Consider the following 13,755-nt stretch of genomic DNA (forward strand, 5'->3'; position numbering starts at 1 on the left):
TTTTTTTTTTTTTTTTAAAAAAAAAAGAGCTGTGGAGCTTCAAATGTGTCATTTAGTGAAACGAAGGGAGTCTTGGGTGATTTTCATAGACTAAAGGCTATTCAGGTGCAGGTAGCTTTTTTTCTAAGACTAGTGCAGCAATAGAACACGAATTTTGTCGCCTAAGTAACACTGAAAGTAGCAGTGCGTTTGTGTTTACTCAGTTAAAACTAATGCAAGCATTAGTTATTTTTAGGTCTCCGAGGTTTTGTCAGAAACGTACTAAAAATGTGATACATCCCTTGAGAGGCTCAGTTTTGAGAAAAGTCAGGATTGTTTTTTTTAAAAAAATATTAAAAATCCTGTTCAGAAGCAAAAATGCCACCTATTAAAAGATCACTGTGCCCTAAATGAAGAAAAAGCTTAATCTTGGCGTTCATCATCCTGCAGGACTAGATGTTCTGAGATTTAAGCTTAAAATGCTTTTTTTGATCTATGTTTTGAAACATAGCAATTGAATTTGAGGCTCTCATCAGGGGTTGCAACAGCTTTGCAGCGCTGCTTTTCTTGTGTGCAGCATCTGCTGTTCTCCTTCCCCAGATGGAGTCTGAATTCCTTCCCGTCGTGAGTGAGTGACCTTGATACTATCGCTGAACTGTGATTTCTTAAAGACACTATGATTAACGTGACAAGGATTTCAGATGTTAAAGGCAAATTCATAAGCATTCATTTCCAGGCGTTGGAAAGTTTAATTATTGTGATGCCCGCTTTATCCCGGTGGATTTCCAAGCTCAGTTATTTGAAAGGTATTTTATTTCTCAGGAACTTTAGTTCTGTTGGATTTGTTTTCGTTTGGGTGGTTTTTTACTGTCTCTATTAGCAACCTGATTTTATGGTGTTTTAATTTTACTAATTTCCTGCCGAGTCCTGGTGTTGAGAACTGAAAGGGGAATTTACAAATCGGAGGAAACAGTTATTACTTTGTGGCTTGAATCTGTCATATGTTGGGTACTAAAACCTCTTTTTTTGCAAGTGACATTATTGCGCAGGAGGTAGTGAGCAGCTGCTGGCATAACTGAGCAGCTACTGACCACTTCTCAGAATCCCCCATGGAGAGATTTTAACATCTTAATTTTAGTGGAAGTTTACAGTTCTGTTACTGGGATAAGCTGCAGAAACGGTTATTTAACTTGAATTTTTCTGGATTGCTGTTCTTTTTTTTAGTGGATTTGAGTTTGAGCAGTATAACATGCAGCTGTGCAAAATACTTGATCACAGGACTTTGAGGTTATAGAGGCAAAAAACTGTATAGGGTAGCGAGCCAATATTTGATGCTTTGCTTTACACGAATGAGGATATGACTAGATTTGATAAACCCCATCGGTTATTAAAGTGTTTTTTCAACGACTGTGTTGCTTCTGTTTACCTTTGATGATAATTTGGGTAACTCTACCTTAGACTAACAACTCACTGTTATTTGCATAACAAGCCTGTATTTGATTGCATCTCTGATAACGTTATTTTTATTACAAACATTTCTGTTTACATGAGTTGATGTGACTTAAGCTTGTGGTGTTGGACACTTAAAGGAAGCATCGTCAGGTTGTACACCTGATTTTTTTTTTTTCAGTAACTTTTTAAACGTATCTAAAATTTTGTTACTTTTATCTGCAATGCACAAACTTCTGCACTGAGGGATTCTGGGACGGGTCCGTGAAAGAAGTTTGTTTCATCAGGAGGTGATCTATGGTTAGGAGGGAGTATAGAGCTGTTACAGGTAACTTGTCCAAACCTTTGTAAAATTCAGAAGCCTGCTGAACGTTGCAGCTAGTCTTTATCGACTACGTTAATTAATAGAACTATGTTTGATACGTTTCCTACTATAAAAGGATATTACTGTCCTTTTCTTAATTTTTAGATGTTATTTTATTATTAACAACTACTTTGCTTGCAGCCACACTGAGAAGTGTTGGGAAGAATACTGAAATCCTGAGTTTAGAACAGTTGGAAGGGTATACTTTTCCCCCTGCCACCCCATGATAGGTGGATAAAGTTTATCATAAGGAAGAATTTGGTTATTTGGTGTGTTTTTATAAAAGCAAACTGATATTCTTGAGGGTAAATCTTTGCATGATTACGTATGGTGGAAGGCACTGAAACACAAACTTATTTAGGTACTATTAAAAGAAAATAGTGTGGAGGGAGGTAGGGGATTTTTAACCTAATGTCCCTTGATGTGGTAGCTTGTAACACACTTTCCAGGTTGTACAGACTGTCAGCTGCTTCTTGGGAGCTCACAGACAGGGGGGAGGCTGCCGGCTGGTTGTTGGCTGTTGAAGGGCCACAGCTCCTGTCCTGCTCCTGGCCGTGTGATGGAGTGTCCACGGCTGGTGACTTAAGGCTGCTGCAGGTTTAATGGTAGGAAGCTGTGCCATGTGGCCTCTGTGTTCTGATCATCCCTCTCACAGTTCCTTAGGCCAACAGACAGCTGCTAGAGAGGGAAAGAGACAGGAAAAAGAATGTTGTTTTTTTTCCCCCCCATGTTTTCCATGACTCTTAGATTATGTTCATAGTTATAGACAGTGTTGTTTACCAAACTTTACTACTAACGATAATGCAAATATTGAATAACTTACTGTTTACGTTGTGCCTTTGGCCAGTTCGGTGTAAACACAGCTGCAACACCTGTTTCAGATCAATTTTACACTTAATCTGACCTCACATTTCTATCAGTGACATGGTATTTGCAGTGTGGGATTTGCTACCTTGTGTTAAGATGATGTCCTCAAGCTCCTTTACTACAGCAAGAAAACATATAAATTGATGTTATCATATTTTCCTATCATTTTTGCATGGGATGTAATACAAGGGTTTGGTTTTTGTTTTTTGTTTTTTTCCAAAACTAATAAAGGTTTTTGTGACATTTTATCTAGACAGGAGGGGGAAGCAGACAGATGCTTGTGAGTGCCCCATGGCTGCAGCTGCCTCAGTTCATTCATTTATTGCCAATTGTAACTTGGAAGCATTCTTTAGGTAAGAAAGCCACTTCAAACTTAAGTTTTGCCATTTATAAACTTAATATACTTCTATGTTGAATCTTTAAATTGCATCTCCGTGTTTTGTTCTCTAGATTGAAATGTTATTTATGTGTTCCATTATGAGTTACAAACTGCCAGCACCTTTGCAAATTAATTTCATGTGCCATGCAGTGTAGGCAAAGGGATGGGCTGCTCGCTTCACAGAAGAACACGTAATACTTGTAGGCTGTGTGCAATACAAGGCCTCCATAAATTCTGGACTTACTCAGATGCCATCTATGACCAGAGTTACTAATGTATATCAACTTTCTAATTATGGACAAGCATGACACTGCAGCTCTTAAATTTTCAGGTGTGTGAACTGAGCAACAGCGTTGCATGCACAGATTTCTGTGCTCTAGTTTGATTTCACTTTTGAGATAGGGGCAGCTTCTCTTGTATTTGTAATTAACACAGGTGTAGTATGTGTGTTTAACTTTACAACTATAGAGCTGATCTTAACTGGGTAGTTTTTCAAAATATAATTATATGATCCGGGAGAGTGTAAAGCTTCATCTCTCCCATCTTTTAAATAAAAATAAAAATGTTCAGGGTTACAAGGTTTCTAAAGATGTTATTACTAGTTGAATACAATACATTGTAAACATCCTAAAGTCATGTAGTTCAGTTTCTAAAACTACTTTTTCATTTCAAAAGTGTCATAATTTAGCAAGATGTGTATTGCTGTTCCCATAGCTTTCCATTAAACCATCTTCAAATACTGCAAAATAGGTGACTGAATTTGGAGGGTTTGGGTGTGCTTTCTTACGGCTGACAAAGATACTCCTTCCTCCTAAGATACAGGGTAGTTTTTTTCATATTAGTATATGGGAGCATATTCACACATCATTGCTATCTTTTTTTTTTTTCCCAGATAGAGTTTAATGAGCCAAAATAGTTTGTTTACTGTCAAGATTATCATGATTCAGTAAGCATATTTTTGGAGTAAAAGTGAGTAATGTTTAAACCCAAGAATCCTTAAATTTTAAAATATTAAAGGTCATATGTAACTACTTTGATTCATGTGGTTTTGGTATACAGTGAACTGAAAAAAAATTAACGCTTCTTATCCAGGTTCTTAATTTCTCCAAGTAATAGTCAGGAATCCAGAGGCGCATCTGTGTTGCATAAGAGCACTGTTGTGACTAAAATTGTAGGTGATGCAAAAACTAGATTTGTGCCAACACTTACACCGTCCCATTAATTAAATTATAGTTTTCAGATAATAACATTTGGTAAAACTAATTTGCTTGTCACATTCCGTTGTTCTGCTTCCACGGCTGAGTTGCAGCACAGAATGTTCTTCAATCTCAGTCTTTGTTCCAAAACTGAGTCTAGTCCCTCCTGTGGGGGTCTCAGACGTGACAGAACAGTTTTTATTTGGTCGGTGGCTTCGCAGGTCAGTTCATCTTCTGGGACCCATCCCTGCCTTCTGGTTAAGGAATCCATGCACACATACAGGATGACTCAACAGTGGGATGGATGTTCCGATACCAGAAAGGTGCTGGTAACTTGACAGGACTTTCCACATTCTTTGGAGGTATGTGTGCATGTAAACCTGTCATTGAATATTACCTGGATTGTATCACATAGCACTATAATTTAGTTAACTTCAGTTGTGTCTTAAAATAGAGACTGGTCATAGTTAAAGTATTCACATTTTCACAGTAAATATTAGGGCTTCATGTTTGGTAAAAACTTGATGACATGGAACCTTTTTTTGGCTTTGTGTGCCACAGTGAGTAATTTAATGTAATTTTGCTAAAGTCCTGCAATATAGAATACAAAAAATAGGAGTTCTAGAGTTATCAGCTCTACAGGGATGTAGCAACAAGACGAAGTTACAGCCATGTTCCAACCAGCGAGAGCTGATCCTGCGTACGCTATGTGTGCCCTGTCCCCATCTCTTCGTGCCTCTGGATTGGATGGATACTCTGTGTCTGGTCTACAGCCTGCCCTGTTGTTGAAGGGAATGCCCTTATCAGTAGTTCTCAGATGCCAAAGCTTTGTGGGAACCAGGACAGCACCCATGAAGCTTAAATAAGTTTCAAATAAGAAAGTGAAAATTTTATTCAGAAAACATACATTTTACCAAGATGTTGCAGATTTGCATGAGAATAGCAAAAGCATAGAGAAGCTTCTCAGACAACAGCATTTGTTCAATATCATTTTTCTATCTGGATTTTGGTTTTAGGAAACGGTTGAATTTGTAATTCTTCCCAAGGAGGGAAGTCATTTGACCCAAAAGGTATTTAGCCTTTGCTAAATTTAGCAAGGCCATGAGCAAATGGAAGAGAGAGTTATGTAATGGTTAATTACTACATCCACAAATAATCCTTTGGAATGCCCATTCATTGTGTGATTTAAAGCACTCAAAAGTTGCAAAACATGGTTGTGTGGATGATAATTTGATAAAATGGCCTAGGAGCAAAACGCTTATTCATGCTGAGCTTGCATCTTCATTACATTAGTAACACTAATGTGTTGTTTAGAGATACTGCTTTGTTTTGGAGCATATTGTACTTTGTTCTCTTTGACTTGCTGCTTTTGCTTGTTAATGCAAGGCACGTGTTTATTCAGGGAAGAAAAACTTCTGTTATTAAACATAAAGAGTGTTACTAGCTTATGCTCCTGCATATATCACCGATCACTATCATAAATGGAACTTTAAAAAGACTGAAGATTTCTGAAGACTACTAGACTAAATTCCTTGGTTGTTGAGACCATTTGTCAGGAGGACAAACAGTAGTGAAGCTGATCATACAAACAGCTCATGATTAATTGACTAGGTTGTTCTTTCCCACTTCTCAAAGAATCCTCATGCTTTCTTTTCATGAAAATGGAGTTACACTTGCGTATCAGACACCTCATTAGCCATACAGGTCAGGTTTTTTTAAGTTGGGGAAAATGCCAGATGAGTTTTTGATAGGATAGTCTGAATTTTGGCAGCTCTTTCTGAATTTTGGTCTCTCTGCGATGAATATACTATGGAAAATTTTCAGTCCAGAAGCAGCATACTCTGGGGGCTGCTGTGGAAGATTGTTCAGTAAAAGCAGATAACGTGTTCAGTAAAAGCAGATACCGTGTTCTGTTTGTTCTTGAAGAATGCATGGTTGCTTTGAAAATTGTAGCTTCAGACTGGTTAGGAAGAGATAAGATTTGGCTGAACATCTAACGAGTAGGACATTTGAGAAGGGGCCTCAGCCCACTGTAAAATGAAGTGGTATTTGAAACAGTTGAGGTCATTGTTGAGAACTGACTGAACAACAGAATTCAGTCTGGAATGGACTTCAGTAGATTGCACTGTTTCAGCATGTGAAAGCAGGGCTTTTCCTTACGCTGCTCTTTTCTGAACTCTGGCTCATGTGGCAAATGTTCCTTAGTGAAGGAGATTGGTGCAGTTTGCTGTATTCCAGGGTCACTGGCCTTTTCTGCTGAAAACCAGCATGTGAACCTTACTTACTTTGCCCTGTTTTGATAAGTGGCCTCTGAAGTTTTTTGTTGTTAGTTGCACCAATGTTTTTCCTCTGCCTGGCATGATTTAAAAAACCAAATGAAAACAAAAAAACCCAACAAAGCAAAGCAGTGGGGGAGGCAGGCAAAGCTTTTGAATCTGATTCATCTGAACAAGTCTGTTCCAAGTTTGTTAGTGTTTAAAAAGGGAGTTTATAAATTGGGTTCTGTAGTTGATAAAATTCTTCTAGAAATCACACGTAGATTCAGTAGTTTTCTGAGTTTAAATTTAAACGTACACAATTTGCTACTGCTGAACTAAATTGCTGTTAAATATTTTTTTTTCTTCTACAAAGTGCTTTATATACTATGAAGTATTAACACATGAAGCTACACTTGGTAAATTAACAAACCCAAGTTCTCCAGATTCAAATTGTACAAAATAGAAGCATCAAGAAAGAAGGTCCTTGTTTAAGTCCGTGCACTGGATATCGACATACGGACATACCTTTTATCATAGTAATGTGCTGTATTTAAATTTTACTAACTTTATTATCTCTTACTGTGTTTCCACTGCCTTGTCTCTCTTCCCCCCCTAATCCTCTGTATTTTTCTATAGACCTACTGCATGTGAGACTTTTCAGGAAACTGCACAACAGTTTGAATACGTTGGATCGTTCCAGTACCTAAAACTTTCACAATGAAGAGAGCTGGGCAGAAAGTTGTGGTTGAAAATGAAGCTCCTCGAACATCACAGAAAAGCAAAAAACAGAAAACTTGTTTATATGGCTCAGTGTTTGCTGAATCTGACTTGCATGCCTCAATGGACTGGGGAAGCCTTCCACACCATGTTATTCTGCGTATTTTTCAGTTTCTGTCTTTAGTAGATCGAGCCAGGGCATCTTCTGTTTGTCGAAGGTGGAATGAAATTTTTCACATCCCAGATCTCTGGAGGAGATTTGAATTTGAACTTAGCCAGCCAGCTACTTCTTACTTAAAGTCTACGCATCCTGATCTCATTCAGCAGATTATCAAGAGGCATGCTGATCATCTGCAGTACGTCAGCTTCAAGGTAAGTCTGGGCTGAATGGAGCCTTGTTCTGTCGCCTTCATGTGTGTAATGTCTGTGGTTCTCTGTCTCTTGGCTCAAGTGTTGTACCTCAGAAGCCTTATGTTTAAAAATGCAGCTACTGCAACAATTTATTTCCACACATTCATGCAGTTTCCCTCAATTTTCTACCCTCTTAAACTCTACAAAGTAAAGAAAGTGCTAATGTCATGCAATACAGTGCTGAAGACTGAATGATACGTTTTCAGGATATACAGAATACATAGTTTCTGTGAATCGCTGTCAATCTGAGTCCTCAGCGGATTATTGTGCAGATATTTCTTACACGTGGAAGCATTTGAGGAAATAAATTTGTGTGTAGAATTTATTTACAAAATAAGGCTCTACAGTGAAGAATGCCTTGAAATTTTAGAACCATGCTTTGAAAAAGTGGGAGTAAGGGAGAAAAATGCTGTGCCCATATAGTCAGGTGATTGACAGATAAGGGCATAATTAAGTAGCAGTGAACTTGAGTTAAATAAAGGCTGTGATTGTAGTCAGGATTGCATTAACATGGACTTCTTTCACTTGAATACTTGATACAGTTTACTCTGTTTATCCAAGAGGACCGTATTTGGAGTTATGGGTGCTTTGTTCGCTTTTTTGCAGTCACTTCTCAGAAGATGTCATAGTTCTAAGCTGTGAAGGAAAAGCAGGAAAAAGGATTGATACTAAAGCTAGGATCAACACCAGAAGCTTTTTTTCCTCGACACTGGTAGCAGTTTTACGTTCGGAGACATTATGATTTGGTTGCACAGCAGTTCATGGATAATCAGTTATTCAACACCTGTAACTTCTGCACTTCTTACAACCAGTTGTAATGAATTGGCATTATAATGTCTTAATGTGACTTTTATGCTTTTTCAGCTACTCTTTTATCATCTCAGCTACTACAGAGGAGGAAGGTGAGATGAAATAGTGATTTGTCCAAAGTTAGTCATCAGGCTTATAGATGAATTGAGAATCAGTTCATTAATCCAGATGCAAAGGTGTTGTCCCTGCAGGTAAATGGATTAGCTTGCTGGAGTATATCTAGGCTTTGTCAAGTCTTTTTGACTTTAAGAGTCTAGAATTGGCATTTTAAAAAAGAATGCATACATAATGCTAGTCTGTCATACCTAACACCAATCTGGTCTGTCATAACACCAATACTAATTACAGTTGTTTGGGAAGGCATGAGGTTATTTGAAGAGAAAGCTTAAATTTAAGCTCTCTGTTCATACTAGAAATACCCAGCAGTCATATTTGGGAAAATTTTCTAATAGTAACTCTCCTGAACATTTTCTTGTCTTGAAATTTCTAATTAATGTTGCACTTTGTCCTTGTGGTAAATGCAGTCTGGTGCAGTACAACTCAGTAGGTGTGGAGCTTGCAGTCTTGGGTTTCCATGATGCTGTTGTCGTAATAAAGAATGACTTCATTGTTTTTAAATGGCTTTTATAGGTTGATAGCAGTACTGAGTCAGCTGAAGCAGCCTGTGACATCCTTTCTCAGTTGGTGAACTGTTCTATCAAGACACTGGGCTTGATTTCTACTGCAAAACCAAGCTTCATGAATGTCTCTAAGGTAATGTTCTACAAACTATAATTAGAGTGACTTAATTCACTCTTAAACCACTTCATCTTCCTTACTGTGCTGCTATTCAGTTAATGGTAATTTTTATGAAACAATCTGTGTTTATTGGCATATCTTCCTTAATTTGTGACATCCGTTAGTATTAGAGAAATAGTTAAACGCTGACTCCATTTATTAAATTTAGTAGTGTTCATACTTCGTGGCATAGTGGTGGAGAATAACTTAGAAGGCTCGAGTTTCCTCATTTCTAGAGTAAAAGATACGATGTAATGTATTGTTAAAATATTTGGGGAATTTTTTTTCTTTGATTACTTTCTGGAAACTAAAACAAATGCCATTTCCTTTTTTTCTGCGGATAAATTCTAGATACTTCAGACTCATCTCTATGTCTGCCTGCCCCTGTTTTATTACAGTGAAAGGGTAAATCAGAGTGGATGAGTTAACTACTGAGTGTAAAGATAATTTTTATCACATGCAGCAGCATATTTTTAAGGAGATTACCTATTTTCACATTCAAATAAGCCTTTCTTTGTTACACAAGAAAGGGGATGCCTAAGAAGTTACATTCATGCTTCTGTGCATGTGAAACCTGAGGTTTAGATGCTGAAGTTCTGTCTGTTTTTTCGTAAGATATTTTTTTCCCCTCCTTCAATTTCTCCAAACAGGCTCACTTTGCTTCAGCACTGACAGTAGTTTTTGTGAACTCCAAGTCATTATCATCAATCAAGATAGATGACACACCACTTGATGATCCTTCCTTGAAGGTTCTTGTTGCTAACAATAGTGATACTCTAAAGCTGTTAAAAATGAGCAGCTGTCCTCATGTATCACCTGCTGGTGAGTAGTGAATATATATGAAAAATGTAGCAGCAAACTATCATAAAACAATAGTCAAGATTTAGTTTGAAACAAGTTACTCATAAAACTTCTAGTGCTCTTCTGAGTGTCTTAGCCAGAGGCCTTTTATTGTCCTAGTTGTGGCTTTGGACAGTTGGAAGGGGAAGGAGAATAATGTCTTTGTGTTACTGAATGATTGGATTAGTGAAGGTGGAGGTGCTCCTTGCCTGACTGCATCTTCTAGAATCCCGGGGATTTTTTTTTTCTACCTTCTCAGCTGCTTCAGTACTTCTGATAATAAGCCTTGAGGAGGAAAAGCCTCCAACATTAGTGCAAGCTTTTAACACATATTCAAAGGACTTGATGTTCAGTGTTAGCTCTGTGTAAGGGTAATTGAATGTGTGTTGCTTAATGTCTGCAGCTTTGTAAAACTTAGCAACCTGGTGTTCTGGGGGAACACACATGCAAAATCCCCAGCCTCTGAATCAGCTACTGGTTGGTGGGTTAAAGAAGATGAAGCAGTTGCCAGTAACTTACACAAGGTGCTGTAAGTTTAATTTACCGAGCAAAAGTGTTAACGCTTTGAAGTTACATTAACAAAACCCATGGAGTGTGTACGGATTTCAGAAACTAGGAGTTTAAGATGGAGAGTCTTTAAATTTCTGTAGTGCCCTCGTGTGTCCAGATCTGGTAGCACGAATTTGCTCATTTTACTGTTGGTTGGTGAAGGGCTCACTCCCATCAAAATACAAGGCTCGTTGGAAAGTTCAGAGGGCTTTTGGGTCCTTTCTCACTTTCATGTGAAACCTTGGTGACAGGGAAGGGGAATCCTGGTTTAGTCTCTTTCGTATTTTCTTTTCCAGAGTCCACAAAAGGTAATTGAATCTGTGTACTTTGTATTCCGACAGATTAAGAGCAGTTAATGCTGTTTATGTCTTAATTCAGGGAAGGGTCTGTTAAACTAGGTTGCTAGTGATTGTTTAAACAGAATGCTTAGGTGAATGCTGAAGGAAGGTTAGGGAAGGGAACAGTGGGAACTTCAGCTGAATGTTGCATTTCAGTTGCTTCCTCAACTTCCTCAAAGTTGAGGAAATTCTGCACAGGGAAGGGCAAAGAGGAAGAAAGATACACAGATGCAAGATGAATGTGAGTAGTTAGACTTGCTTCTTTTACTGCTAAGTGGTTTGGGCCAGAACCCTGTAAAAGGAAGTGGATATCTAGAACTTTATGGTATTTCATGGGTTTTGGATGTAGACATGAATACTTGAGCCAACAGAATGAGTACTTGCTTGAGCTTTACAGCAAACAACCGTGCTTATATTTTCATTTTACATGAATTTACAAATTCTCCTCAGGAATTCTTTGTGTTGCTGACCAGTGTCATGGACTTAAGGAGCTGGCTTTGAACTACTACATATTAAGTGATGAACTGCTTCTGGCTCTTTCAAGTGAAAAACATGTTGATCTTGAACACCTTCGCATAGACATTGTGAGTGAAAATCCCGGACAAGTTGAATTTCACACTATTAAAAAACAAAGTTGGGATGCTCTTGTTAAACACTCCCCCAAAGTCAACATTGTGATGTATTTCTTTTTATATGAAGAAGAATTCGATACTTTCTTCAGAGAGGAAACCCCTGTTACCCACCTTTACTTCGGTCGTGCAGTAAGCAAAGCAATGTTGGGTCGTATTGGCATGAATTGCCCGAGGTTAATTGAGTTGGTTGTGTGTGCTAATGGGCTTCAACCTTTGGATGACGAACTGATTCGGATTGCTGAGCGCTGTAAGAACTTAACAGCAATGGGACTTGGTGAATGTGAAGTAACTTGCAGAGGTTTTATCGAATTTGTAAAGATGTGTGGGGGCAGGCTTACCCAGCTTTCTATAATGGAGGAGGTGCTGATTCCTGATAATGATTATAGCTTAGATCGACTTCATTTGGAAGTCTCCAAACACCTTGGAAGAATGTGGTTTCCTGATATGATGCCAACATGGTAAATTCTCTACGTTTGTGGGTAAAATGGTAGAATCAGGGTATTGCTTTCTATGCAAATAAAGAGTTTAAAAATGGAATGTGAAAACTTATTTCCGGATTTGAGTTTTTCTACCTTAAGAACCTCTAGTAGTGTAACAGCAAAACATTCTAGAACGTCAGCGGTATATTGAAATAGAAAATAGATTAAGTGTACTTAACACTTCTGAAAGTCTGTCTGTGGCTTACAGGTGCTTCAAACTTCAGTGAACTTTGGCTTCACTGAGCTTCAGTTTAAATGTTCGTTCACGTCAAAGTTTTTTTGGGTTTTTTTCATGTCTGTTTAGTCTTTCTGATGTAGTCAGAAGAGGACTAGAGAAACATACTTTTCTTTAGCAAATCTGTGCAAAGTTGGATACAACTTGGAGTTCAGTATTATTTGTTGTGATGTTTTACACAGCTATTTTTTTCAAAACATGTTGTAAAAGCTTGTATATTAAAATACTTGCACTGGCCCAGGTTACTCAAATATAATCTTATCTTAACCTCATGCCAGTATATTAATGTTGTGATAAATAAGCTTATGCGTTCAAAAAACCCCTTTCCAGTTTTAAATTGCACTTTAAGTAATTTTGTCACATTAGGTAAACTGTAGAGACTGTGTTACACAGTATGTTGTATTTCTGTTTTATACATTAAGTGGGTGGGAAAGAGACCTTACTGAAATTAATGTATTTGAAGGTTTGTATGTAGATTGATTTCTTGGGTGAATGACAAAACACTTTGGAAATTGCTAGAAGGAATAGCTTCTGGATTTGGGAGAGTTCAAGTCTGTAATCAAAGAGTGATATCTGAATGCTGTTCCATGCTTTCGTTATTAAGAGATAAGAAGGATCTCCTCAGTGGTTAGTGAGAAGGATGGATCAAATGAATGCAGTTGTCTTTGATCACTTTCTCTCTATAATCAAGGATTTAGAGCACTTAAATTATTTGCCTGTTAGAGGCCAAAATGGCCTGTAAAAATCTTGCCTGTATCTTGCAGAGCTGTGCTGTAAGCCCCGATTTCTAGAGTAAGGGTTGTTAGAGATGATCCTGAAATTTTTAATTCAGGACTGTTTAATACTTGTAGCTATGAATTGGGTTTTGAGGAAGGAGATAAGTTTTTTATTTTATTTTCTTTTAAAGGGGAAAGGAATGTGAATTGATGTGAATTAGATTATGTATTTTTGTGTTGACATTTTGCACACTGTAAACGGAAAAGCATTGTATACAAATTTTGCTGTAATTATTTTCATGCTGTGATTGTTTTCTTATTTATGAGTCTACATTTGATTTGTTAGTGGTATTTGTCACATCGGATAAATGTCAGTTTCTTCCTTCTTTACTGTAAAAATAATAACATCTAAGGGGTTAAGCCACTGTTGTTTTGGACAGACTTGTTCCCCGTTGCAAGTTGAAGGATTTAAGGTAACATATAAAGCCTGTCTCAGTCAGTGATGGGTTGGTTAGTTAAGGAGCATCTGACTCTGGTTACTAGCACTGTTCACCCAAGCGCTTGCTTCTGTAATCAAGAGGATTATAATTGTCTTTTCAACAAAAGACTGAAATGTTTCTAAGCAGTACTTGGTTTAAGATGTGTGGTTTGCTTTAAATGTAAAAGTAATAAAGTGATTTAATATGTGCACTCATACTAGGTTCTTATCCGTCTGTTGCACCGCGTCCTGTTAGGCAGAGGTCTTTCCTGTCAGAAACC

At 37.7% G+C, this 13,755-nt stretch overlaps 1 protein-coding gene and 1 long non-coding RNA gene across 3 annotated transcripts; both read left to right on the plus strand.

Moving 5' to 3' along the window:
• The first annotated feature begins 965 nt into the window (after positions 1-965).
• Positions 966-4,594, plus strand: LOC113485146. Of its 2 annotated transcripts, none has more exons than XR_003399365.1 (3): positions 966-987; positions 2,917-3,012; positions 4,456-4,594. It is a non-coding gene; the product is annotated as an uncharacterized LOC113485146 (long non-coding RNA). The 2 variants fall into 2 exon arrangements; XR_003399364.1 differs by lacking the exon at positions 966-987 and adding an exon at positions 1,788-2,397.
• A 2,532-nt stretch (positions 4,595-7,126) lies between these two features.
• LOC113485142 (F-box/LRR-repeat protein 21-like) lies at positions 7,127-13,688 on the plus strand. The gene is made up of 4 exons (XM_026858075.1): positions 7,127-7,581; positions 9,061-9,183; positions 9,858-10,029; positions 11,385-13,688. The coding sequence occupies exons 1-4, from the start codon at positions 7,210-7,212 to the stop codon at positions 12,026-12,028; spliced, it is 1,311 nt and encodes a 436-aa protein (XP_026713876.1). The 5' UTR covers positions 7,127-7,209; the 3' UTR covers positions 12,029-13,688.
• The last annotated feature ends 67 nt before the right edge of the window (positions 13,689-13,755 follow it).

Source organism: Athene cunicularia (genome assembly GCF_003259725.1).
Source record: "Athene cunicularia isolate RWA chromosome 13 unlocalized genomic scaffold, athCun1 chr13_part1, whole genome shotgun sequence".
In the NCBI taxonomy this organism is placed as follows: Eukaryota; Metazoa; Chordata; class Aves; order Strigiformes; family Strigidae; genus Athene; species Athene cunicularia.

Coding starts and splice junctions, on each gene's coding strand:
- LOC113485142 (XM_026858075.1), top strand. CDS start 7,210: ATGAAGAGAGCTGGGCAGAAAGTTGTGGTTGAAAATGAAGCTCCTCGA. Junction 7,582..9,060: donor TGCAGTACGTCAGCTTCAAG/GTAAGTCTGGGC, acceptor TGGCTTTTATAG/GTTGATAGCAGTACTGAGTC. Junction 9,184..9,857: donor GCTTCATGAATGTCTCTAAG/GTAATGTTCTAC, acceptor TTCTCCAAACAG/GCTCACTTTGCTTCAGCACT.